This window comes from Mixophyes fleayi, chromosome 1, assembly GCF_038048845.1.
Source record: "Mixophyes fleayi isolate aMixFle1 chromosome 1, aMixFle1.hap1, whole genome shotgun sequence".
In the NCBI taxonomy this organism is placed as follows: domain Eukaryota; kingdom Metazoa; phylum Chordata; class Amphibia; order Anura; family Limnodynastidae; genus Mixophyes; species Mixophyes fleayi.
In genome coordinates, this window is record NC_134402.1 from 103,102,359 (window position 1) to 103,128,943 (window position 26,585).

Below are 26,585 nucleotides of genomic sequence, written 5' to 3' on the forward strand. Positions count from 1 at the left end.
GCTTTTAACTTTAATCTCATTCAAACATTATTTCATTGCACACATTTCTTTTTCTTTATGAAAGTAACATCTATTAAACAAGGATAGAGAATACTAGAGACCACAAGCAGTAAATATCAGTAAGAATCATTGATCATTAATTAGCAAGAATCATTGATCATTAATTAGCAAGAATAGAGAAAAGTCGCGCAGAATGCAGTTGCCCAGGCCACTATATAGTCTCTCTTAGGTGTTCATATTGCTATGCTAATAAAATTCATTAGTAAGTGGGATAATAAAATAAAGGCTGCAGCTTGTGAAGCTAGTGTTGATGAAATAATTAAGAGATACAGCAGAGAACTTCTGCTTAAAGGCAGAATTGTAAACACAGAGTTAATTAGCTTTATTAATGTCTTGTATCTGCCATGATAAAACACTAGGTGAGCTAGAATTCTGCTGATAACAAGTACCTGACCCAATCTAGGGTGTAATTAATCTCCTCTTCAGGATTGCCAGCATTGATTGCATGCCCAGCAAGTTATAGCCACTACGAACATTTAAAAAGTGCTTTCATGCATATTCTTGGTGACAGCTGACACTTTTACAAGTCAATGTCAATGCAGAACCAGTTATCTTCACAGATGAGGAACTGTCAGACACAAATTGGTGACAATGAATATATATTCCTGTGGCACTCAGTAAGTTTCTTTCCAGTGGCTATAACAAGTATTCACTCCCTTTGGGGGTTTTAAAATACTGTTTTCTTACATCATTGAAACAAAATTAATATTACCTGATACAAGATTTAGTTATTACAGCTGTAAGCCTATTTGGGTACAGAATTAATGATTTTAGGAGCTAGAAATGCACTCTTTCATATAGAGTGTTTCTGGAAGGTGTAAAAGGCATCCCAAATGATAGACTGAAAGGTGTAAAAGGCATTCCAAATGATAGACTGAAAGGTGTAAAAGGCATTCCAAATGATAGACTGAAAGGTGTAAAAGGCATCCCAAATGATAGACTGAAAGGTGTAAAAAGCATCCCAAATGATAGACTGAAAGGTGTAAAAGGCATCCCAAATGATAGACTGAAAGGTGTAAAAGGCATCCCATATGATAGACTGAAAGGTGTAAAAGGCATTCCAAATGATAGACTGAAAGGTGTAAAAGGCATCCCAAATGATAGACTGAAAGGTGTAAAAGGCATCCCAAATGATAGACTGAAAGGTGTAAAAGGCATCCCAAATGATAGACTGAAAGGTGTAAAAGGCATCCCAAATGATAGACTGAATTCTGACTTTCCCCACTTTTGAAGATGTGGTAAATTCAAGTCCTTTTGCAGGGAGAGAAATGCGCTGTAGCTTCTTGCTAAATAAGGAATACCGCTAAATACCCCTTCTTCACCTCCTAAGTATCATTTAAATCCTCTTATCCCGCAAACTGATTGCATGTGGGTGTAAGACTTTGCACATTTATGTGCCTAGTCAGCACTCGGCAAAGAAGTCCCTGATCTACGCTGTCACCACCCATCAGTAGGTCTGTACCCCGGCTGATGCTGCAATTTTCATATGCAAAATCTACATACAAACTGCATATGCAAGAGGAGTGTGGGGGAAATATTGTCCTTACAGTTTTCAATACTCTCACAATGCTGGGGTACAGTGGAATTGATTACATTTTTTTTCTGCAGTGATTTCTATATGATATTTGAATAAACATATTTACATTTTTTGCCCAACCGGAAGGCAAAAATATATAAAGAACTTACTTTTTCAGGGTTGTTATTTTGATCAAGTTAGAGCAACACCACAAATAGATGAATATGAAAAACCAGATATATTGTATGTAATTCAGTAAATGTTTTAGTCTACTTATGTGGGCATCAATGTGCCATTGTGATTTATTCTCACTTTCAATTATTTTTTTTTCCCCAGTAGGGAATTGTACAGTATTTGGTTCTTGCATGGCCACCACAGTAGGGTTTTCTCCATATATGGAAAAAAATTGTAGTACAACGTTCTATGTAGAGCCTGCAGGATATAACATTCAGGGAACGGATGCATTGCAACAAGTGCTGACCAGACAGGTTTCAAGGTGGGTGGCAGAAAATTGAGAAGTGCTGCATGCCAGGACATAGGTCTATGTTTGGTTGGTGTGATTGGAAATTTAGTACAGGCTGTTCAAAGCCGGGGAATGTAAGTGCCTGCAATTAGCATGCTGGATGGACTGTTTAGAATATTAATTGCCTAATCTTCCCTCAGATGAAGTGGGATGGGTGCGGGGGCTACAGGTCCACTTTAAGATCTGCAAATAGTAGTAAGATATTTAATGCACACTCACGATAATTGCAAGGATAGCCGCCTCAAGAACCTATTTAAAAACACACATGGAAGTTAGTATAACCGTCATCATATCCCTGAAAAAGTTCTCTTGCAGGCTAAATGCATTGGGTTATTACCCTATATCCACCTACTTCCACTCCTGAAGAACTGATGCCAGCCTGCTTGCCGAGGCGGAACAGACTTATAACCGCTACAATTGGAAGCTGGCACTGATCACGCCCTACCGAGCATACGTCCCCTGCTGCACATAAGTGATGTAATGACATTCGGTGAGGACGACACACGAAGAGGGGACAATAAAGTACCCTCTAAGAACACTGAGCACATCAAAGCGTGAGCTTAATACAATTGAGCACCTTACTCTCCGATCTGGAAACAACATCCTCCCCCGAAATAATATGCTGCTACTGACTGTGTGGACACATGCCATCTTTGCTACAAGAAGAGACAATTTACAATTATTATTAATACCACCGTACAGCACACTCTCCAGCTGTCTGCCCTGTGTTTATACCACCTATTCACCTTAAGGGGGCAGTATCCTATATTTACCTATTTGATACCATCACCCTCCCCTCCATTTTTCTCCTTTCATCCCCCCTTTTTCTGGACTATTTTTGTTATTTTTATTATCATCTTCATTGTTATTAATGTATATTGTTATTGTCAATTTTGATATTGCTGATGTTTTTGACACTATTGATTGTACATACCCTCTAAAGGTACAGGGGTCCCCTGTCCTCAATCCTTATTGACAGCTTACCCCAAACACCATCCAAAGGGAGCACAGAAAAATAATTATGTTTGAATCCTTTTAAAGTGGACTATACTGATCAGTGCAATTCTGAATATCTATAAGATAGACGTGTACTAAAAGCTTAGTTCTAAGTCTGAGATGCTTGTGCAAGCTCAATGTAGTACATTGCAGTGGGCAAGTATAATATCCTTCCTGTCCTCTCTTGGGGAGAAAATCACTACTGTTTTCACACTCGAAAAGGCAGTGTTTAGCAAAGGCAGCAGTCAATTATGAGAATGCTGGTTTAGGAGCCAGCTTTTAGCATGCATGCTTGGAGATTAAGCCAATGTGCAGAGACAGCAGCAAGTCTAACTTACATACAGCAAATAATAAGCACCATAATAGAAAAAGGAAACAATAGTTTTATTAGCAGTATTGATTTATTTACAGATAAAAACCTGAGAGGTCCTTGTTAATCCAAGATCTGCCAGTGACAGATGCCGTCTTGCTGGGCGAGAATGACATAATTATAAAAAGGCACCGTAGAAGTGACCAGATTACATTTATCTACCAGGAGTGGAAGGATTCCATTAAACTGCAATCAATCTTAAGCGGTTTTTGGCCTGTGCTTTTAAGAGGTGTCCAATTAATTTAACATGTTGATCTGGTAAACTGTTCTCACAGAATAGCCCACCAGTACGGACCATTAAATAACTTGCATGATTAAACTACAGTCAAAGAGTGGAAGTATACGTATCAGGAACACAAACACAAACATCCATGGTCATATGAACAGCAAGTAATGGGTCCTACAGTTAAAACATAATTACTAACATTACCAACCCATTTATGACCCTCCTTAAGGATTTTTTTTTTTAAAACCTGTATTTACCAAGCCAGCGACTCCAGCACTGATCGGGCACATGCACTTTCTGTTGCTCCCAAACCATATATAAACATAACATTCCACATTTAGAAACTTAATAACCTATACTATTCATAAATTATCCAATTTAATAACGCACTATAACATAAGGCATCTGCTTATTGTTTCAACTCTTAAATGTAAAGTACACAGTAAATATGCAAACCAAATAGTTCACTTGAATTCCTGTGTACACTCAACAGTATGACAAGGAGCCCTATGGGGTAAAAACCTTTTTCTTGAGACTCACAGTTTTAGTTGCCCAGTGCACATGTCATTTCTTGCATTATCTGTGCTCAACACTAAACAAAAAACACTAATTCTTCTCTGAAAAGACAATTGGAAAACAAATATAGGTAGTATTTCTAGAAATATATCTACATTCTAAACCGCCCCACTTCAGTGTTATATATAATATTCTGTATATCAGTGACGTGACGTGTATATTTTGTTTTACCTTCTGCAAAATCCTCAGTTCTAACAGCCTACATTTTCATACAGTGTGGATATATCAGTACATGTTTATTTATATCACAAAAGTTATGTAGTTCTGGTTCTGTTATTGTTATCTTTGTAATTCCTGCTTATAGAATAAAAGATGGGACCGTGATTGGTCACACTGACATGTGTAATCTGCTCTACTGAATTACACTTTAGTTTAACAGAAGAGATTCTTACAGATAATTTACTGCTTTTTGGGGATGCTGGTGGGGTCAGTTTCTGCCATCAGTTTAGCAGAACGGCAATACACCTGGACGGACCTGGACCTGTACCAGGAGTCAAGTGAATAGGATAATTTATCTTACTCTGCAGTTTATTATCGACTTTCTGTGCTATTCTAGAATACCTATACACTTAATTTAAGAATAGCTCTGAGGAACAGGATGGCTGTGATCAGTAGGGCTCGTGGGGTAAACTATACATTTACCTATCCCTCTCTACACTGCCCAGTGATTTACAGCACCACAGCAAGGGGCGAAAACAACAACACTCTGTACACAACTTACTCACACTCCTCCTTCTGATGCAGATACTCTTATATTCCTATATTCTACTCCATACACACAATGAACGTGAGCTTAATTTACCGTACTGCAGTAGAATAAAACTCATTTTCGGATCTACAGATATTGCACTACATACTTGTAGCAGATCTATGCCAATACAGTAAGTCAGAGGGCGTTCGATCAGCAAAATGATCAGATTAACTGTGCTGACCACTTTCAGGGTGTGATTTTGATACTACACTGTAGCTCTGGCATTCCTGGATTATTATATGTCACTGTGTTATGACTAAAGCTGCCAATGTAAACAGCAATTTCAAACACCTGACGTGAATTAAACCACATATCGTGCACGATGCTTCATATGTAAATGCACTGTTAAATATCATTACTAAAGTTATGACAATTTAATAAGAAGTATGAGCCGGAGAAACACTGAGAAGCACTGACTGAATGTAGCGCACTATTGGACAAGACACTGGCCCACAATACAGGCTCAGATAGGCCACTTCTGCAAGTTAAGCGGAGTACTCACTACAGAAAATTCATGCAATTAATATGCAGATCACACGAAAAATGACATTTGGTCACATATTGCATTAGTGTGTACGTTCCCATGATTATGTTTTATCATTCTAAACAACATAGCATCTATTGATTTGGTTTAACAAACGTCCTAAAACAAAAATCACAATCAGTGATGAAACGATGTTGGGTAAATGTGGAAGTGTGTACGCGCTCATGACCAGCAATGTATGCAGATCACTATAGAGTATACAGAGTCACGGTCTTTTCAGAAGATGGTTATGAGAGATGAAGAGCACAGATCTTAAAGTAAATCATGTATGTGTGTACACTTGAATCTGCATTCTCATCTGGGCTTTCAGTCGTTGGTAAAATCATTACAGAAAATATCATGAGCAGTAATTTTCTGCATATGTGCTCAGCTTTAGTCACTTTGCAGCTTCCAGTGTATATCCAAACCCTCTGTGAAATCATATATTTTTTCCTTCTATTTATGGCTTAGAAAGTCAAACTTTTATCGAGCCTGAAAATCTCGGTCTGGTTAAAAGGTGAAATGAATTTTGCATAAGACCCACCTATAATGTGTTTTCAGTTTAAATCCTCAACTAGCAGAGCTGTGGAGGTTCCATGCCAAGAACACCACACGTTGGGAGAACTCACCCCCACTAACGCAGCAATGGTTTCAATGGTGTTCACTGTTCTGTCAGACAGTGTCAAAGTTAGAAACTTGGCGAGGAAGCACATATCTAGGTGCACTTTGACCAATTGATTTTTTATTTATTTTAATACATATTTTAATTTAAGAAGCTCCCTCAACAGCAAAACAGGCCCCCAATTTAGAGTGGCCACAACATATTCCTGTTGATAACAGTAAATAGACATATCTGCGCTAAAGGCCAATACGATTTCCTCACCCAACAGGTAAAGTCCTGGTCATCTATTGTCACCTAATCCTTAGACAGTGCGCTGTGATAGTAAGCCATGCAGTCATCTTCAAAATCCTAAATCTTTATTCATAACTAGATCAGTGACCAATTTGGCCACTCTACAGAGACTAGACAGACCCGGGGGTAAATGTATCAAGCTGAGAGTTTTCCGGCGGGTTTGAAAAACCAATCAGATTCTAGCTGTCATTTATTTAGTGCATTTTGCAAAATGACAGCTAGAATCTGATTGGTTGCCATAGGCAACATCTCCACTTTTCAAACCCGCCGGCAAACTCTCAGCTTGATACATTTACCCCCCGGTCTTTCATTTGATCGCCCACTATGGCCGTCCAATCAGCTTCACGGACAACAAAGGAAAAGTTACCGTAAAGGCACAGGAGGGTATGACCTACTGTTGAATCACACTGACCTCTCACATTAGAACTGGTGGGGTAATAATGGTTATATCTGTCTGAAATTGTTTTTTTAATACTGTGACCCCCTAAGAAATATGCAGGCACATTAGTGTTTAGTTAATAGTCTTAACATACAGCTTATACAACATCATCTAGTACAGGTTTATGGAAAAAGCACTGAACAAGAATAACAGGAGTGTAAGTCTTTTTTTATTGCCAAACAATCTCAGTTTCATAAAGAGCTTTAATAGAATGCCCCATTGTAATTTCTGCCCAACAAGCATAATATTTATTATGTACAAGCAACATAAAATGTCCAGGGAATTAGGCTAGTAAAGTATAAACGACACCGCTGAGGCGCAGAAGTAGTAGCGTAACATTTGTTGCAGCAGCAGTGCAGTGATGCACCTGGCTGTTTACCTCTAGGACTGGTACAATGATTCCCGCAGCAGTACATGCCCACTGACCACAGAAAACTAATGATGGTAAAAGTAGATGCAGACAGAAGCAATATAACATTCCACAGCACCAGACTACACAACTAAGGAGTTCCTTAATGAGAAATTAAATATTTATTTGTCAAGATGGTTTGTGTTGCCAATTAAAATTGCTGCTGTAGTTGTTGTTCTTGTATTTAGTTTTTAGTGTTCCCAGGTTACATGAAAAGAGAAAGGTGTTTAAATAGTTTTCTCTCGTGGTCCCTTGGCTCTAAAGGTTTTCTTTTTTTTTTTTTGCTTTCTGATTTTTTTCAATCTAGTTTAAATGACACGTTTAGAAATTATCACTGTATCTCCTTTTGTTGTAGTGCTCGCAGTGACTGTAGAAGATGGCACTCAGTAATCACATCTGTGTTTATAACATTGTTTATAGTCTTATGATTGGAACATTTGTATATACCTCTGTCTGTGTCTGGTTTTGAAAACTGTATGACTCTTATGCATAGTTGACTTGCTTCATTAAAGAAAAATATGTATTAAAAAATGAAACATATAGGGGTATATTTACCATTAAGTGGAGATAGGAGGCTTTCTATTGCTGATAAACTTCCTTAGAAAACCTGTTCTATTGCCATGATTCACTTAGAAAATATCCCCGGAGTAGTTGAGTGATACTCAGTACTCCGTGAGTGATACTCAGCTGCCCAGCGATACTCTTCACCAGCCAGCTCTTGCATCTGTGTATGCGTGACCCGGATTTGCCAGTTCCACTTATAGAAAGTAAAAAATTATAAAAAATATATATTAAAGAAATGATTACCGTATATACTTGTGTATAAGCCGACTTTTTCAGCACATTTTATATGCTGAAAAAGCCGCCCCTCGGCTTGTACACGAGTGAACTTCCGCAGTGGAACGCACGTGCGCTCCACTGAGGAGGTAAGTAAAAGGCTGAACTATCTCTCCCTATCCCCCTCCCCCTCGGGTTGTAGTTGGACATGATAAAAAAACAAGTGTACTAAGAACATCCTATGGCTCCCGGGTAAGCAGTAAAAGTGGCATGTGGGGTGGGCTGTGTGCGCTCTTTTTGTTGAGCTGAACTTTCCATGTGTTTGCCTCTCCTCACACTGAGGGGATTAACGCACTTGTTCCACTTCACATGATCTACTGAAAATGTAATACAGTGAGAGCACTCACCCAGATAATTGTCTTGTGGGGAGTTTCAATTGGAGACAGCAAACTTGAGAAAGCAAAAAGAACAAAACTCCATATATTTCTCCAACCACAGGTGCGGTTATTTGCAAAACCCAACACTTCTCTGAGTAGGTCTGACAATGCCCTCTTTCCCATGGTTAACTGAAAGGAAAACATCCTCTTGGATTAATGGGACTTCAAGCCATGTCTGGGAGATTTCATCCCTCTGACCACAGCTTCATGTTTTACTTCACTGTTCATTAAACTCTCTCTCCACCCTAGGCTTATACTCCAGTCAATAAGTTTTCCCAGTTTTTTGTGGTAAAATTAGATGCCTCGGCTTATATTCGGGTCGGCTTATACTCGAGTATATACGGTATTTTAAAATGTTCCTTATCGGAAAAAAATTCTTTATTTTAAAAAATAAAGCATTATTTTCCCTATGACTTACTCCTGCTCTTGCCATCCTGTGATAATGACAGTGAAAGAAGCACAGCAGGTACATTTACTTCCCATACTTGCCTACTCTTCTGAATGTCCAGGAGGTTCCCGCATTTTGGGAGTACTCCCAGAGGAGCAGGCACCCTCCCGCATCCTGGGAGGAGGTGGGGCTTAGTGAGGCAATTTGTTTCACCGTGCCCCTCCCAAACTTGCACCTTGATCTAAAAGAAGGGAAGTATGGTATCTCCATTTTCCTTGTTAAATTAACTTCCGGGAAGCTTTCACAACAGAGACCTGGGGAAAGCAAACACCAGAGAAAGCTATCACTAGCATGGACTGTTTGGTAGATAAGGAGAAGACCATTTGCTCCTGTGATAGATCTTATCTCTTATTAATAAAATGGTCTGATAATGATTGGTAAATTTAATATACAATGATGTGTGCTCACTCACATGGTATTCTTGGACTTCAAATTCATCGTCTTATACAGTACGGAGGTCGTTCAGCACCTTGTATCTGCAGACGGCACAGGAGGGAGCAGGGCCTCTAAGCCGCTACAAAGGGCACGGCAGCTATGGGGCCCTGAAGGGTGCCAGGCCCATAGAAGATCAAATAAGAAACCTTCTTGCAAATGTTTATATAGTATTCACACAATGAAGAGAGAAAGGAAAAAAACTCTCCAAATGTGTATTTCACAAAGGGGCCATGGATTAACTGCGTCAGGCAACTCAGCCCTCTGAGCCATATTATTAGCATTATTGCTGCTGACAAGGTCAATTCTTTCTGCATGATACTATAGCAATCTTAATAGCCACTAAATGAATTGCTTGATCACACTTCTGGAGACTTTAGAAGAACAAAGCTACTTCACTTTATGTCTTAAGAAGAAGCCTTAGTGGATTACAGCACATTTCAGTGTTTAAACTTTATAATCTGCACATTATCTTGTGTTCGAAAAACATTTAAGTTGTGTCAGTGTTATAGCAGATGAAGAGATGCTGCCAAGAGGCACAGAGATTACCCTCAACGCTATCAAAGTGGTGTGAGTAAAGAACAATCCAGCCATTCTTAATATCACCATTTAAACTAAAAAATGGTTAGAGTTACAGTCATCCTATACCTATTTAATTAATATACTGTTGTTTTCTGCATATTAATTGGCTTTTGAACATTATTTACATACAGAAAAACGATAAAATGTTTAAACCATTTTTTTTCCTTTATGCCAATTCTAAAAGAAAAGAGCAATACTGCTGAGTCTTACATCTGATAGTTAATAAGTAGATATTCCCTATGGACAGCAAATTCCTGCGAACACTCCTGCCGGTAATAGTGCTGCATATACCATCGCTGGACAGTGCACCATAGGAGAGGCAGAAGGGTAGTTTATCCCATGGACTGTGCAGTGTCCAGTACAGGAGACAGGGGATGTCACCAGGCTGCCCCTGCACGGCACCAGTGGCTGGGAAGATTCATCCTCAGGAACATTGGCCATCTTTAGTTCTCGGCTCGCAGCACATTCTCTTTGACGGGCTTCTTAGGGTACTTAAAGAAGGTCTACAAAGAGGGTGTTCACAATAATTCTGGAAGCACCAGGCTGACCTAGGAGATCAAGGTACGCTAACATTCTGGTAATGTCAACAGCACCGCCGTGGAGAACGGCTAGGTCTGGGCCACTTTTCTTTCACCAACACTTCGTATGGTTGATGGCTGGGGAGTTGAGGCCAGGGGTATTTGAGATAGCAAGGTTATTATAGGATGTCATCCTGTCCACAATCAGGGGCAGGAAACCTCTAAAGATTACGGAATACGACAGTGTGCACTATACCTAATAGAAACGATTTCCTTTTTGTCCTTTCACTTGGCATGTTCCTTGTCCTTTTTTTGGGATGGCCTAGACAGTGAACTCAGATTAGCCGCTCTTAAATACGTGTCCATAATTCCAGCCTAGTTGGTGTAGATAAAATCTGACACTAACATATAGTCATCCTGGCTCTGGGGTAGCAAGGTGGCTTAGTGGTTAGCACTTCATCCTTACGGAACTGGGTTCACGAGTTCGATTTCTGACCCTGGCCACACAAATAAATGTGGAGTTTGTATGTTATCCCCGTGTTTGTGTGGGTTTCTTCCGGGTGCTTGGGTTTCCTCACACCCCACATGCCAAAAACATTTTAGTAGGTTAATTGGCTGCTATCAATTTGACCCTAGTCTCTCTTTCTCTCCGTATGTGTGTATATTAGGGAATTTAGATTGTAAGCTCCAATGGGGCAGGGACTGATGTGAGTGAGCTGCTGATGATGTTGATCTAACATCCAGAAATCATGAATCTCCACTCTCTGAATGTGGTCAGAGCTTGAAGTTGAAGGTAGACAGATCACCATTCTTACACAGGACAGCCAGCCTTTTGAGAGGATGGCAGGCAACACAACAAACAGATGTTGTGTTGCATCCAACAGGTTTGTATCTTAGAGGGAACTTAGGTTTCGTAGAACAATACAGCCCCCTCTACCAGATCGGTGAACACTTCCTGGCCAACTTGGTAGGGAGCATTATTGGGTAACCACAAGCAATCTGGTCCTCCGTCCAGACCTTACCAAGGATAGAGAAAAAAAACTTTTTTTGTGCTGGGGGATTTTTTTCTCTGTGTTTGTTCCTTTCAGGATAACCCCACCCTTTCAAGCACCTGCTATAAATCTATAAATTGATTGAGCAACTTCCATTTCTGTATTGTTTGTTTGAGAGGCATGTTGGTATCAGTAGCTGATGGGGAGTGCTGGTGCTGCATTGCCATTTAGAGGTTTTTGAGGAACCTCTTGGTAAGTTAGCTCTCAATTTAAAAACACATGTGTACGGTGCAATATAGGGACTCTCACTGTTTAGAGCTAGAACCACCCTATTAGCACCGAGGAGTGGAGGGTGACTTTCCATACATTTGAAAGTGTGTGCAACTGAGATTTCTGCATTTTTATGTACAAGTAGAAATAGAATCTCCTTTGCTGGCTATAGCAGTGAGCTAGGGATTTTTTCTTTGTGTTTGTTCCTTTCAGGATAATTCAACCTTCCATGTACATGCTATGAACCTATAAACTGATTGAGCAACTTCAACTTCTGCATTGCTTGTTCCCAAAGACAGCAGCTTTGACGAAAAATCTTGCATGCAGCTATGTCTGAGCACACCCTCCCCTTGGGGCAGCTTTGGAATGTCCCTTTAATTAGCAGTGCCCTCATATAGGATGAAAGAGGATATGATAACTTACCGTAAAATCCATTTCTCTAACTTCATTTGGAGGATACTACAGTCCCACCCTTTCTTCATTCAGCTTTTTATGTTGAGTGTTATACTTCTTTGACAATTTCATTCCTATAATATCCTATCCTGGTAGCAAACATAACTGAGGATATATAGATGGTAGGGTATAGAGGGGGAGGAGCTGGTATACAAACAAGTTTGCAGTTTGAAGAGAGCCTATTCCAGCGTGGTGCCTTCTATATCCCATGATTATCAATGTCCCCCAAATGGATTTAGAGAATGGATTTTACGGTAAATCTCCATTTTTTTAATGACTTATTTTTAAAGTTGCCATTTGTTTTTACAACACTTAAGTAATATGCATTAGTTAATGTTAATATCAGACGTGGACAAAATAAATGTATTTGGTGAAATTCACCTGGTTGACAACATGAAGATTTGTAAAACTACTAAAAATTTGATTTGTGTAGCTTATTTCTTTACCCCTATTTTTTCACAAACTAGGCAAAACAGTAAGCTTGGAGAAATGCAGTTTCAAACATGTTAAAACTGGCGCACTCATTTTTTAGTCTTGAGCACATTACCATATAATACATATTCACATATTCTCCAAGTGCACAAAAACTTAAAGGCCAGGTTCACAGAAGGACATCCCCTCACCCTAAGCTGTGCCTCCATAAAGCAGTCAGCGCACCAATGAGGCAGCAGTCAGCATAAGTTCTCTTATAGGATCTCTCTTTTTTGAGTGTCCTAATCCTGATCAAGGAGTAAAACCAGGAGGAATTTTAAAAAAAGAGGGGTTTTTAGGATTTTACTTGGTTAAAGTTGATGTCAAGGGGGTGTCAGATTTCTTTCCTGTCCCATCTCTAAAATTTCTACTTATGGCTCTGGAGAAAAGACACCTACCTGTCTGCTATATTAGTGTTAGGTAAGTATTCAATTAACAGTATTTGCAAACTGACCTTGTGCAATGCAGGAGCCATTACTGGTAACAGGAACCCATTGTAAATGTAGTCCACAAGCTGGATACGTATAAGAGGATGAGCCACCTAAAAAGAGATGATAATAATAATAAATAATAATAATAGTAATACTTTACTCATTCATATAATACAACACATAGCAGCTAATATACGTTCCAACCAGATTAGCATCTGACAGAGGTGGCTGCTTACTATGAATGTTTAACAACTTCTCTGCTATGTCTCTTAAAATCTACCAATTACCCTATTTGTATGTAAATGTTTACATAGTACTCTCTTATGCGTGTAAGTGTTTAATGATTACTTCCTCCGATATTCAATTTGTTATTCAGAAAGTGCGAAGCTGTTTGCTTAGCAGCATATTTGGTGCTGGAACATTGCACTTACTGTGGGCTTATTGCCTGTTAGTAAAGTCTACTCTAAGACAAGACATATTTCCCTGTATACCAGTCAATGTCCATTTATAAGAATACAGCACATTGCCTTTGAGTTATCACATAAGCCTATTTATTTTGTGCTGCAATTAGCTGCAATTAATAAAGAATAATTATCTAGTACAAGATGTCTCTCTGTTATCTGGTCTAAATAAATATATCTGAAGTAGATTTATGGCGTTTTCTATACTGTGTCAATATTATTGATGTCAAGTTCCAATAGATCTTACAATGCTTATTAAAGTTCAAGCTGAGAATGATGAAATGACAAATGAAAAATGCCATTATTCCAGTATTACGCACAGTCCCCTTGGGCTACCCCATTGCCTCCATTGAGTTTGAGAAGAGGTTCATGTGCATAGCTGTGCATGCGTATAAGAGCACAAAGCTATTGTTACACAATGAAATCAGCTTGTAGTGACCACGCCAATCACAATGATGATGACGCTCCCATGTAATTGCTGTCGCACCTTTTCACCTAAGCTGCAATCCATTCTCCCAACCATGTCTGTGCATGCAATAATACAGGTGTGTGGTGTATGCTGTGCGTGTGTAAAATAGTATCGTTTTTCTGTTAGATGTTTGTAGCTAAAGTTCAATAATAAAAAAAGAATATCAGGTATTTGACCTAGCTAAGAGAGTGACCAAATTAGATCTTCCTCAGACCCCTGAGATTGCCCCTCTCCAGGTATATCCGCCTCATGTCCCGAGACAGGACTGTTATGTGTTTAATCATATACTTATTGCCGCCAGAGCCGCCATAGCCCAGGCATGGAGAGCACCGCTCCCCCCCCCTCTCTGCCAAAGGTAATTACCAAAGTCCAGTATGCGTTTGAAATGGAAACACTAGATGTCCCTTATTCAATGAAACCATCTTCCCCATTGATGAAATGGTTTGAATGGCATGTCTACGTGACCGACGGGGGTGGGGCTCCAGTAAATAACCCTTCTTCTCCTCCCCTGCTATTGGTGGTTCTTTGTCAATGGTGGCGCCCTGATTGAGTGTTTATGTTGGGTTTTCCTAGACCTAGGCCAGGTCTGGTGAGTTAGTTTAAAGTTCCACAGTAAACTGAATACTATATATTGTATACTGTCTGTAACTTGCAAATGCTATATTGGTGTGTTCGAACTCCACCCCTCCCCCCCCCCTTTTTTTTCTTTCTGTACCCCCCATTTACTTAAAAAATTTCAATAAAAACGATTGATGATAAAAAAAAAGAATAAAAAAGGAAGTTAAGTAGTATACAGTCCTATGTTAGTAATAATAAATTGCATTCACCGCTGTTGGTAATGTAATTTCAGACCTCAACTATTAATATCCTAGCAACCTTCAAATGTTCTTTATGGAATATGAAGGAGACTTGTCTGGCAATACAAATAATAAGCATAACATTTTTAAGGTAGAAAACATCATTAATTATCTTGTAGACGAACTGAATTTGAAGGTAATTATATTTTAAACAGTCTAAATAAAAAAAAAAAAAAAAGATCACAAAACCTTGTTGGAAACTTGCAGGGCTCAAGATGATTGTGACTGATGGGTCCTAGTATGTTATTAAATCTAGTAACATGATTTGTTATTTTTTATTTTTTTACATACAATACATGGGAAACAATGAGAACAATTGTAATGCTCAGTACAATTTGCTTTTGGCCTATACTTGATTGAACAGTGTCCAAACATGATTTCTAACCTGTATAACCGCATTGCAGAACTCAAGAGAATTCATGAACTGTATGAGTGCAGGGATCTGGAGCCAGTCTTCTTTATTGAGACAATGCCACTCTTCTCCTTTATCATCAAGCTTTGTGGGTAATGATGAATAAAGACCACTGAGTCCTGTCGCCAATACCTGTAAACATAGTAAACAAAGCTTTTTAAAATTACACACATTTTAAAAAGACTAACTTTTTTCCCATTTGTAGTTTTCTAAAGAAAGTATTAGGGGATACAAAAAAATATAATTGTTATCAGACTTTGGGGTAAATTTATCAAGCTGCAGGTTTGAAATAGTGGAGATGTTGCCTATAGCAACCAATCAGATTCTAGGTATTTATTTAGTACATTCTACAAAATGACAGCTAGAATCTGATTGGTTACTATAGGCAACAACTCCACTTTTTCAAACCTGCAGTTTGATAAACTTACCCCTTAATCTACTTGCTATGATGATAGAGAGTCTGCTTGCAAAGCTTATCATGTTGTACATTTCCATTGTTTGCTTTCAGTTTTCCATAATCCCCTTTTCTCCAACAAGAGCTCTGCTCTCAGTTCAATAGATATGTAGTCCTCTCACAATACAATAAGTATGGAGTACAGCCAGGCCCAGAAAACTCTAAAAATATCAAAAATCAGGGAAAGAATAGTAGACACATCTCCTTAAGGTTGTTCATAGCCTGCACAGAGGGATAGAACATACGTTCCCCTAAGTTAGATATACTTAAGCACATCATTTTCATGTTCGTGTTGCTTTAATATATGCCATGCAAATTATATACACATATGTTATCATCATACTTCCCTACTTTATATAGCTTCCCTCAGGGAGATGCTGATGCGTGGCATGAAATCAAGAGGTGGGCGCAAATTAGTGGAAAAATGAGGGTTATCAATGGAACATGGCAAGTTGTATAACGCCAACTGCATCATCATGCTCCTGGCTACTCAGTGTTCATGGAGGTAGATGGGGCATGATAACAAGATTTGTGTCATTGCTCTTCCCAGTCTTGGAGATTTGCCTGCTCTCCCAGAAGCCCGGGAGGTCTCATTCTAATATAGACATGGAAGAGTAGGCAACCATGTTCCACATACAGCTACATCACGCATGGTCAAATTAAATACAATTTGTGGAAAAATGTTGAAATTCTTTTAATTGTTCCTCAAAACTAGAACAACCCATCATCATCCAGCCCAGGGTACATACACATGACCATACTATATTTGCATGGTACTCAATAAGGGTTTACTTGTTTTTTCCTCACAAGAGAAAGCAGTGAGAGGTGTTCTGTGAATGATAAAATAGCAGAGAATATATTGTGTCTCTCTTGCTATATATTGGGCAACATTTATCTAGGTAATATTAAGGGGTTACAAAGCCATTATTGGTGGAAAGTGAATTTGGAGCAATCTGCTGCAGCTTTGACACAGACTGTAAACAAACAAACGAGAGAAATAATTAAAATGGTCTAATTTATATAATTATTATTGTTACTGAATTTCAGAATGCTTCCTGCATGAGCTGCATCTGTATGTAGTGTAAAATGGAGCAGGTTCCAACTGTATTGACATGAGAGTCAAATCCAAATTAACCAGAGGTTTCTGACAAAATCCACATTTAGCATCCTGGGTGCTGTAGATTTTTGCCTCAGGCATGTCAGCAATCACTTGTTCAACCATTCTCATTGGGTGTCGAGCCCTCAGCAGTGCTTTGTTTAAGTGCACAGGTCTATACATAGTCTGACTGCCACAACTTTTTTCACTACAGCTATCAGGGCTGAGACCCACTGTGTTGCTTCCTCTACTGGGGTATTTATTCCGAGCCTTGTCATGCGGTCTAGCTCAGCAAGCACTTTGTCCTTCAGGGCAACGGGGATGTGTCTGGGTGCACAGACTGTGAGGACAATTGACTTATCCAGTGGCATGTATGATATGCAGGGCTGGATTAATGGAATTGAGGCCCCTGGGCTAATGAGGTCCCCATCTCCCGTGAGGCCCCCCCCGTTAGCAGCCTGCTCCCCGTTAGCTGACCGCCGCCACCCCCGCCCTGTTAGCCGTCCGTCGCCCCCCTCCCAAGCGCTTACCTTCTCCTGTCACTGCAGTCCTCCTTCCGCAGCGCATTGTAAGCTCCTTACTGAGGAGATCTCGTGAAGCTCTCACGAAATCTCCTCAGTAAGGAGATTCCTGAGCGCCAGAGAAGGAGGACTGCAGTGACAGAGCTCAGCAGCATTGATCGGGCCGGGGGCGCACCTGGATGCCCGAGGCCCCTGGGCTGTAGCCCAGTTAGACCTTGGGTTAATCCGACCCTGATGATATGCAGTTTACCAATGGAATCACATTTGAACAGATCTTTGAATTCCTTGAGTTCTGGAGTTTCTGGCTGTACCATATGAACTTCTGCTCCCAGGTCTATCAAACTCAGTTTAATGCATCAGGCTCAGTTTAATGCATCAGGCTCAGTTTAATGCATCAGGCAGTCCTATTAGTGGCTTGAAGTCACGATCAACGATGTAGAACTGTAGTGTGGTCATGCCCATACTTTTAATGATTTGACCTACATACTCCACAAGGTTTACTAGAGTTGTCTGTGCAATTAGTGCCTGAGGGTTTGTTCTGTGCAGGAGAGCCTTTGACATGACGTTGCACTTGGCACCAGTGTCAATTTTTATTTTCACCATGTTTCCATTTTGTTTGACATACAGGCTATTAGAGATTTCTCTATTTTTCAGTTACCAGATCAACACTCTCACACTACATCACATTGGTAGGCTCTGAAACAGACTATCTCTGTGTTATTGACTCTACGTGACTGGCTTTTCTTTAGTGTTTCACGTGACATGTTAGTTGCCGTTGTGTATTTGAATTTGCAGCATTATGCAAAGTGGTTTCATTTATTACAGGAGTTACAGTGTTTATTAAAGGTCGGGCATTTTTGTCGCTTAGCTGGGTGGTGCCCGCCACAGTTTTGGCATTACATGTATTGTGGTGGTGTGCGTTATACAATACATTCTTTTGCCTTCTTTCATAATTACATTGTACTTCTATCAGACTGTTCATTAAGCATGGATATGTGAATGGCAGTTTCTAAAGTCAAATTATTTTCTCTTAACAACTGTGTGCGTACAGTATCATTATGAATACCACAAACAATTCTGTGTCTGATTAGTTTGTTGGTGATGGCACTAATAACAAAGTTTTTTGCTTGTATCTTTAATGTTGACACATATGATTGCACATTTTCATCACGCTTTTAGTTTGTAGTATTAAATATATGTCTGTCTATTATTACATTCTTTACGGGTAAACAAAACTCCTCAAACTTTTTAGAAGCACTTCGGAGTCCTCATTATTTCATACTTGCTTACTTTTGGAAAGTTGTATCCGGGAGAGGGGCGTGTCTAGAGGGCGGGAGGGGGGCGGGGCACGGTGAATCACATAATATTGGCCCCGCCCCGGGACAAATATGCCGTTTTGTCGCGGAGCCAAAATAACGCGATTCACCGTGAATCGTGTCATTTTAGCCCCGCAATTGCGAGATGCGGGAGATCTGCCAGCTCTCCCGGGAGTCCATGAGACCAACCCGAATTTTCCAGGAGAGTTGGCAAGTATGCATTATGTTCCCCTTCTTCAAAGACAAATGTGTCCGCTTTATCTACTGCCTCTGCACCAGCCAGATTTAGTAACCGTATCGTGTTTACTCAGCATGACATACATAATTAGAATGTAGAATAGAAAACAGAAACTTCCAGCATGCACAGCCAATGATCTCTCTTCCTGACAGGTCATATATTTACATAAGTGTTGCTAAATTAGCCATATAAATGTTACAATAACGACTGCTTCATATGTAATTTTGTTTTCATGGTATTGCTGTGAGTGGGAGGTCATAGTTTATATCTAAAAAAAAATTGCCACAAGTTATAGGCAACTTTTACACAAATATCATCTCAAAAGGTGAACAGTGACATCACTAGGCAATATCAAACTTTTAGCAAGTGCACTTTGCATTCCAGGAAAGACCAGTCTTCATCTTGTGAGACTGATGGCTCTTTAAGAATTAAAGAAGTGTAGAAATTTCCAATGCTACTTGACACAAGATACATTTTTAGGGTTTCAAACGATACATTTCCCTCTTCAGCAGGCAATGATCCACTATCAAGGACAACATTTTTCCCACTCTTTGCAAAAGCAAGGAGCAGTATGATAAAATGCTGGGATTGTGGAGTTTTATGTGGGTAATTGCACAGACTGACAGTGGAAAATTGAGATATCCATGTGTATTATTATCAGATTTAATATTAAACAAACTATAAAGATTATTTGCCAATTTGCGAGTTTGATGTAAAAGATGTTATAGATGCATTTAATATTAAGCAAAGCAACATTTTCATACTATACATTTAAGAATTGGGATTAGAATTTCGAGCTAAAGTCCAGGAAATAATAGAATAAAACTAACATAATAGTATCAGGGGATAGGTTATTATTAACCAGGTCAGGGGCGCATGCAGGATTTTTAAAGGGGGGTTTCCCCCCACCCAAACAAAAAAAAAAACAGTGAGAGAGCTGCTGCGCATGCCCCATGCATGCGCAGAAGCTCAGTTCCGGCAGCACTGTACTATACAGCAGCCGCGGCGCTGTCAAAGAAGCGTCCGCGGCGGTGCTGTATACAATACAGCACCGCAGCGGACGCTTCTTTGACAGCGCCGCAGCTGCTGTATAGTAAAGTGCCGCTATCTAGGGGCACTTCTTTAGCGGAGGGGAGGGGTTTCTGGAGACCCAGAACCCCCACCTGCGTGCACCCCTGCAGGTACAACTTCAGTGCCTGTACACCACAATGTGAAATATTTTAATGTAAATGCCTCTCGTAACATTGCCTCTCCCCCAGAATGATGCACTTGTAAGGATCTGCCAGTATATGAACCCAGGACCAAAAGCTTTTCTAGCTTCAGAAGCATTTTTACGCCTAATTATTATAGTGTTTTTTATTGCTGACGGAAAAGTGCAGTAATTTTCAATCTTACAGTATATGAGCACTTAAAACACTCTGTTATGCAGGGTCTGCTCAAATTTAATGTATTCTTTTAATCTGGAAAGTATTTTTATTAAACACTTTGGACACTTGTCCAGAAAGAAAACTGCAAGATATTCTCTCTTGTTTTTGCAGAACTGCATGATTTGGAGCGATTCGATGCTGCTCTTTAATCGTGGAGTGAAAAGCGTTCATGTGACGTCAGCCTAAGTCTTGTACCAACCAATGTAACTATCTTGAGAAGAAGAAATAATCTACCTTAGAGATGGACCAAATGGCACAGGGGCAGGACACATGTTGGAGGAGGAGACCAGGGAGGGAGCCGGATCGCCAGCTGACAGCACGGTAAGTATTTTCTTCTTTTTTTTCAGGGTTTTCTTTTTTTTCCTGCCTCCGGAGGGCCCCCATGGGCTGCAGGGCCCCCGGGCACCTGCCCAGCGCGCCCAATGGGAAAGACGGCCCTGGCACCAGCAAAGCACGTCTGTCGTTTCCCTTCCCTGATCCACCACTACTATCACTCACCAAACACAAACTACCAATTACTACTACATTATGGTGTCCACCACTAACACATTACAATGTTTATTCTAAATAAAAGTATCCATAGTAATATATTGTTCAGGTAAGGATGAATAGATGATTATATCTTATTTTTTGCTGCAGCCTAAAGGTTATATCTTAACAGCTCAACCCTTGTTCCCCTGTTTCTCTTAAAAAATGGACCATTTAGCTATTCTATGTTAATCAATATAGTGTCTGCTGATTACTGTTTTGATATAGCAGTTTTCCATTATATTTTGTTTTTTTCCACGCATCTACTGCACATAGGTTTTTGCACTGAGTTTTCTTAATTTTTCATTTACTCTCCTTGCTGTGCAAGGATTCAATCAGAAGCCCTGCTGAGGAACCACATACAGCCTTGTCCCATGCAGCATACAGAATGTGAGCAGAAGCTGAAAGTTTCATCCAACTCCACAATAAGATAAAAGATACTGTGCAACAGTTTAACAACAAAAATGATGTAATTTCCAGGGATAAAACTTAAAAGTTCCAGATCACTTGACAAGTATAATTTACATGTTAGGTAGTACTGCAAATGCTTTGTGCCAGGCCCTGTTCATATTACATCCTCCAAAGGGGTCAGCTCTGCAGTTATGTTTTCTTTTCCATAGAAATTTTATTGTAGCAAAAAATCAAAACATACAGAGCTGCTACATCAAATTCATATGCATCCCTCATATCCGGTTCTCTAATTGCGCTGGTTATTTTAAAACTTTCACTGGCAGAGGACAGGAATGTGCAGAAAACAGTAAATGATGCTACCGTCTTTTAAAAGGAGTATGACACAAGTATTGGCTTTCACAAAGTTTGCAGCTTCAGTGTTTTTAGACCTTTTTGTCAGATGCTGCTATGGTATACTGGAGTAAAATGACAAACATTTCATAAGTGTCAAAAGGCTTTTATTGACAATTACGTTAGGTTTATACAAAGAGTCAATATTTTTGAAGACCTCGGCAATTCCCCCTGGCATTCTGGCAATCAACTTCTGGAGCCATATACTGACTGATGGCTGCCCATTTTTGTCTAATCAATGGTTGGAGCTTGCCAGAATTTGTGGGTTTTTGTTTGTTCACCCGCCTCTTGAGGATTGACCACAAGTTCTCAATGGGAATAATGTTAAGATTCCCTGGCCAATGACCCAAAATTTCAATGTTTTGATCCCCGAGCCACTTAGTTATCACTTTTGCCTTATGGCAAGGTGCTCCATCATGCTGGGAAAGGATTTATTCGTAACCAAACTGTTCATGGATGGTTGGGAGAAGTTGCTCTTGGAGGTTGTTTTGGTACCATTCTTTAATCATGGATGTGTTCTTAGGCAAAATTGTGAGAGAGCCCAGTCCCTTGGCTGAGAAGCACCCCACACATGAATGGTCTCAGGATGCTTTACTGTTGGCATGACACAGGACTGATGGTAGCGCTTACCCTTCCTTCTCCAGGCAAGCATTTTTCCAGGTGCCCCAAACAATCTGAAAGGGGATTCATTAGAGAAGATGACTTTACCCCAGCCCTCAGCAGTCCAATCCCGGTACCATTTGCAGAATATCAGTTTGTCCCTGATGTTTTTCCTGGAGAGAAGTGGCTTTTTTGCTGGCCTTCTTGACACCAGGCCATCCTCCAAAAGTCTTCACCTCACTGTACGTGCAGATGCTCTCACATCGGCCTGCTGCAATTCCCAAGCAAGCTCTGCACCGGTGGTGCCGCGATCCCGCAGCTGAATCAACTTTAGAAGACGGACTTGACACTTGCCGGACGTTCTTGGGCACACTGAAGCCTTCTTCACAACTATTTAACCTCTCTCCTTGAAGTTCTTGATGATCCAAATAAATGGTTGATTTAGGTGCAATCTTACTAGCAGCAATATCCTTACCTGTGAAGCCCTTTTTGTGCAAAACAATGGTGACTGCACGTTTCCTTGCAGGTAGCCATGGTTAACAGAGGAGGAAGAACAATGATTTTAAGCACGTCCCTCCTTTTAAAGCTTCCAGTCTCTTATTCTAATTCAATCACCATGACAGAGTGATTTCCAGCCTTGTCCTCGTGAACACTCTCAACTGTGTTAACGAGAGAATCACTGACCTGATGTCAGCTGGTCCTTTTGTGGCAGGGCTGAAATGCAGTGGAAACGTTGTTTTTGGTATAATGTTCATTATCATGGCAATGAGGGAGTTTGAAATTAATTGCAATTCATCTGATCACTCTTCATGACATTCTGGAGTATATGCAAATTGCCATCATAAAAACTGAGGCAGCAGACTTTGTGAAAAATAATATCTGTGGCATTCTCAAAACTTTTGGCGATCACTGTACCTGGGTCTATTTATCATTGGTAGCTAGTGGGCAGCAGTAAGTAACATTTTGTATCGCTGTATACCAGAGCACTACAAATTGTACTGCCGCTTGTATTCACTATGTCAGTGCTCATTGGTGATCCCTGATGAAACCCCCTCTCATACTAACTTCAAACTCCTTCAACGGCAGCCTAAAGCTGACCCCTGTGTGGCTGTTGGATGGGCGGCTAAGTGCACGCATGAGCATAGCAACGGGACCTGGAGATGGATCCACGGCATCTTTCCTCATAGGATTCCATTGAAAAAGGTATGCCGCCATCTTGTGATGTTAGTTTTCTTAAGCAAATTTTCGCTTGTTACATTGGGTCACATAGAAGTCTATGGGAACTGCATTGACTGGCGTTAGCAGGATAAGGCCATAGTTGCCTACTTTCCCGGAATATCCGGGAGACTCCCGGGAGAGCAAGTCAACCTCCTGGTTCCCGGCTACTAATGATAGTTAAGTGGTGGGGCGGGGCTTAACCCATCTGTAATAGGCTAGCAATGGTTATGACTGGTTAGGGGGAGGGCCTAATGATGCGTTCCACCAAGCCCCAATTCCATCTCCCCCGGAGAACAACTTGTCAAAGTTGGCAAGTATGGCTAAGGCAGTAGAAATACTTGATTTCTCCTGCATTCACTTATTTATAAGTTAAAAGAAGAGCTGCGATGGCACACATTGCATTGCATTTTAATTATGTAAAAATATTCATGTTATTTACATTTTACATATTACATTCTATGTTTACTGCCCCTGGTCTTTGATAACACATCATGTATCTATGCAATTTACATGCATTTTAGTAAAAAAACAGTGTAACCCTCTCTTCACTAAGAGCCTTTTTGTTGTTGGAGAGCTAAATTCTAACATCAGCTCACAGAGAAAATTAAATTGTAACACGTGTCAGTTTAAATCTTCTCGCCCACCTACTGCTAGGTTTTTCCCACCTTACACCTACGTGATACATCTTTATAACCTCATCACTCCCTGTTCTATGCAGCTGTTTTTCCCAGGGTCCACATGTCTAATACAGAACTGATCATCAGTTCCAATCGTCACCTTACAGTGGCCTTGGAGAGCAGGGGGGTTTAAGCAGGAGGATCAATCACAAGCTACAATCTCTTAATGGCAGCTTGTGACTAGTCTTCTCACTCACAGCCCCCCAATTTTCAGCTTGGGCTGTGAGAAGAACCGGGGGAGCCCAGTGAAAGACGATTGCTCGCAAAAAAAGGGAGAGTGATGGTTAGTAAAATTTAACATGTAGGTGGTAGTTTAATATAACCTGGAATCACATTTACTTAAAATATTTGTATTCATAGATATCAGTATACTTATGTGGCACGTTTGAAATTGAATTCTAACACCTGGGGGTAAATTTATCAAGCTGCGGGTTTGAAAAAGTGGAGATGTTGCCTATAGCAACCAATCAGATTCTAGCTGTCATTTTGTAGAATGTACTAAATAAAGGACAGCTAGAATCTGATCAGTTGCTATAGGCAACATCTCACTTTTTCAAACCAGCCGGAAACACGCAGCTTGATAAATTTGCCTCCTGGGGTAAATGTATCAAGCTGAGAGTTTTCCGGCGGGTTTAAAAAAACCAATCAGATTCTAGCTAACATTTATTTAGTACAATCTAGAAAATGACAGCTAGAATCTGATTGGTTGCTATAGGCAACAACTCCACTTTTCAAACCAGGTAGAAAACTCTCAGTTTGATACATTTACCCCTTGGTGTTTACATTTTTCTACCACTTTGAGGAAACATCATCATCACATTGTGTATTTCCCAAAGCATATTAAAATTGCCTGCAGTGTGTTTTTTACCTATGCGGGTAAGTTGCGGGTGCCATTCCACCTTCCAAGCCCCCTGCTCTCAGAGCAAGCACGGGGTAATAAGGGAGCGGTACATGCAAAGTGAAGTACTGAACAGAGATTCACAGGATTTGCGCCAACCATGGGCGGGGGTGATGGGGGACTGGATAATGCACCACCTGCCATGAGCATAATTTACCATGTACTTTACTATATATTACTGAGTGTTAATGCATCTAAATGCTGCAGGCAACAATGAACATGACGCAATTTAAAATGAGAGCTTATCAGAAAGTGTGTCTTCATCCAGGTCCATTTGTTTGTATTATTTTTTGGACTATCAGCATTAAACCGCATGCAATAGGCTTTGAAAACACACGTTAAACAGTTTAAAATAAACCACATGAATATGTAGCCTAAATCAACAACCAGCAGCTTGGAAAAGTCATTACCATGAGGTGGGAATACAGAGTTTTACAGTCACTCAACAACAAAGGTTAAAGGATTTACTTGTTCTACAGATGAATCAGTTAACATATATATCTGTTAAACAAAAAAAGATTTCTAGAATGGAGCATTGGAATTTGCAAACATGCAGCTTTTAAAGAAAATTAGAACTGAGGTATAAATAAAGCCTGAGGTAGAATAAAAGCTGAGGTTTGTGTACATAACTATTTGGCTCACTAAGGGTTAATAAAGCAGGGACGGTTTGGTGGTGACTATGTAAGTGTCATAGTGGGGGCAGGAACAGGCTATAAAAGCACAAGGAGGAGTCATCCAAATCTCTTGATCCAGGAAAAGCATCCCTCCCGTCAATTCCCAGCTGCCGGATCCAGTGTTCTTTGGCTGGTTGTGGTGTTCAGTTTCCTGCGGATGTGCCTGAGGTAGGGTAGGTTTCCCCCCCGTGTCTTTGCCTGGCTTCTGGGACTGGCCAAAGGCTGTGTGACCAGCGTGTTGTACGAGTTCTGGTATCTGGTACGGGGGCTGGCACACCCCCAGAGGTATGATGGGCCACTTAGTGTGTGAGCTCATGGTATGGTACGGGTACTGCTACAGCCCTGGAGGTATGATGGGTCATTTGGTGCATGGGCTCGTGGTATGGTATGGGTACTGGTGCAGGCCCGGAGGTGTGATGGGCCACTTGGTGCACAGGCTTGTGGAATGGTACAGGTGTGCTGGTGGAGCCCAAGAGGAATAATGGGCCACATGGTGCGCAGGCTCGTGGCATGGTACAGATGCTTGTACAGCCCCGGAGATATGATGGGCCACTTGGTGCACTGACTCGTGGTATGGTACGGGTGTGCTGGTACAGCCCCGGAGGTAAGTGGAGCCGCTGGTGCACAAACTCGATGCCAGTACTTGGTCCTGAGGCTGGTAAAGCCTTTAGCGTGGCAGGAGAACACTGCACAGGCAATAAGCAAGGTTGGTTAGGTGCACATTGATGGTAGTGAGGTGTTTCAAACCCATTCTCTTTGAAGAGTCAGCTTAGGTTCGGTGCCAGTACAGCTCCTGGGGGATGGCTTGTGGTGCGTTACGATTAG

At 40.5% G+C, this 26,585-nt stretch overlaps 1 protein-coding gene across 3 annotated transcripts in view; it reads right to left on the minus strand.

Annotated features, from left to right (window-relative positions):
• The window catches only part of FHIP1A (FHF complex subunit HOOK interacting protein 1A), a 199,410-nt gene that overhangs the window by 52,250 nt on the left and 120,575 nt on the right, over window positions 1-26,585 (minus strand). For all 3 annotated transcript variants that reach the window (XM_075198819.1, XM_075198811.1, XM_075198802.1), the window contains 2 exons: window positions 15,286-15,444; window positions 13,137-13,223 (listed from right to left, as the gene is read on the minus strand). In XM_075198819.1, coding sequence (XP_075054920.1) covers window positions 13,137-13,223; window positions 15,286-15,444 — 246 coding nt within the window. The remainder of the gene's footprint in view (window positions 1-13,136; window positions 13,224-15,285; window positions 15,445-26,585) is intronic.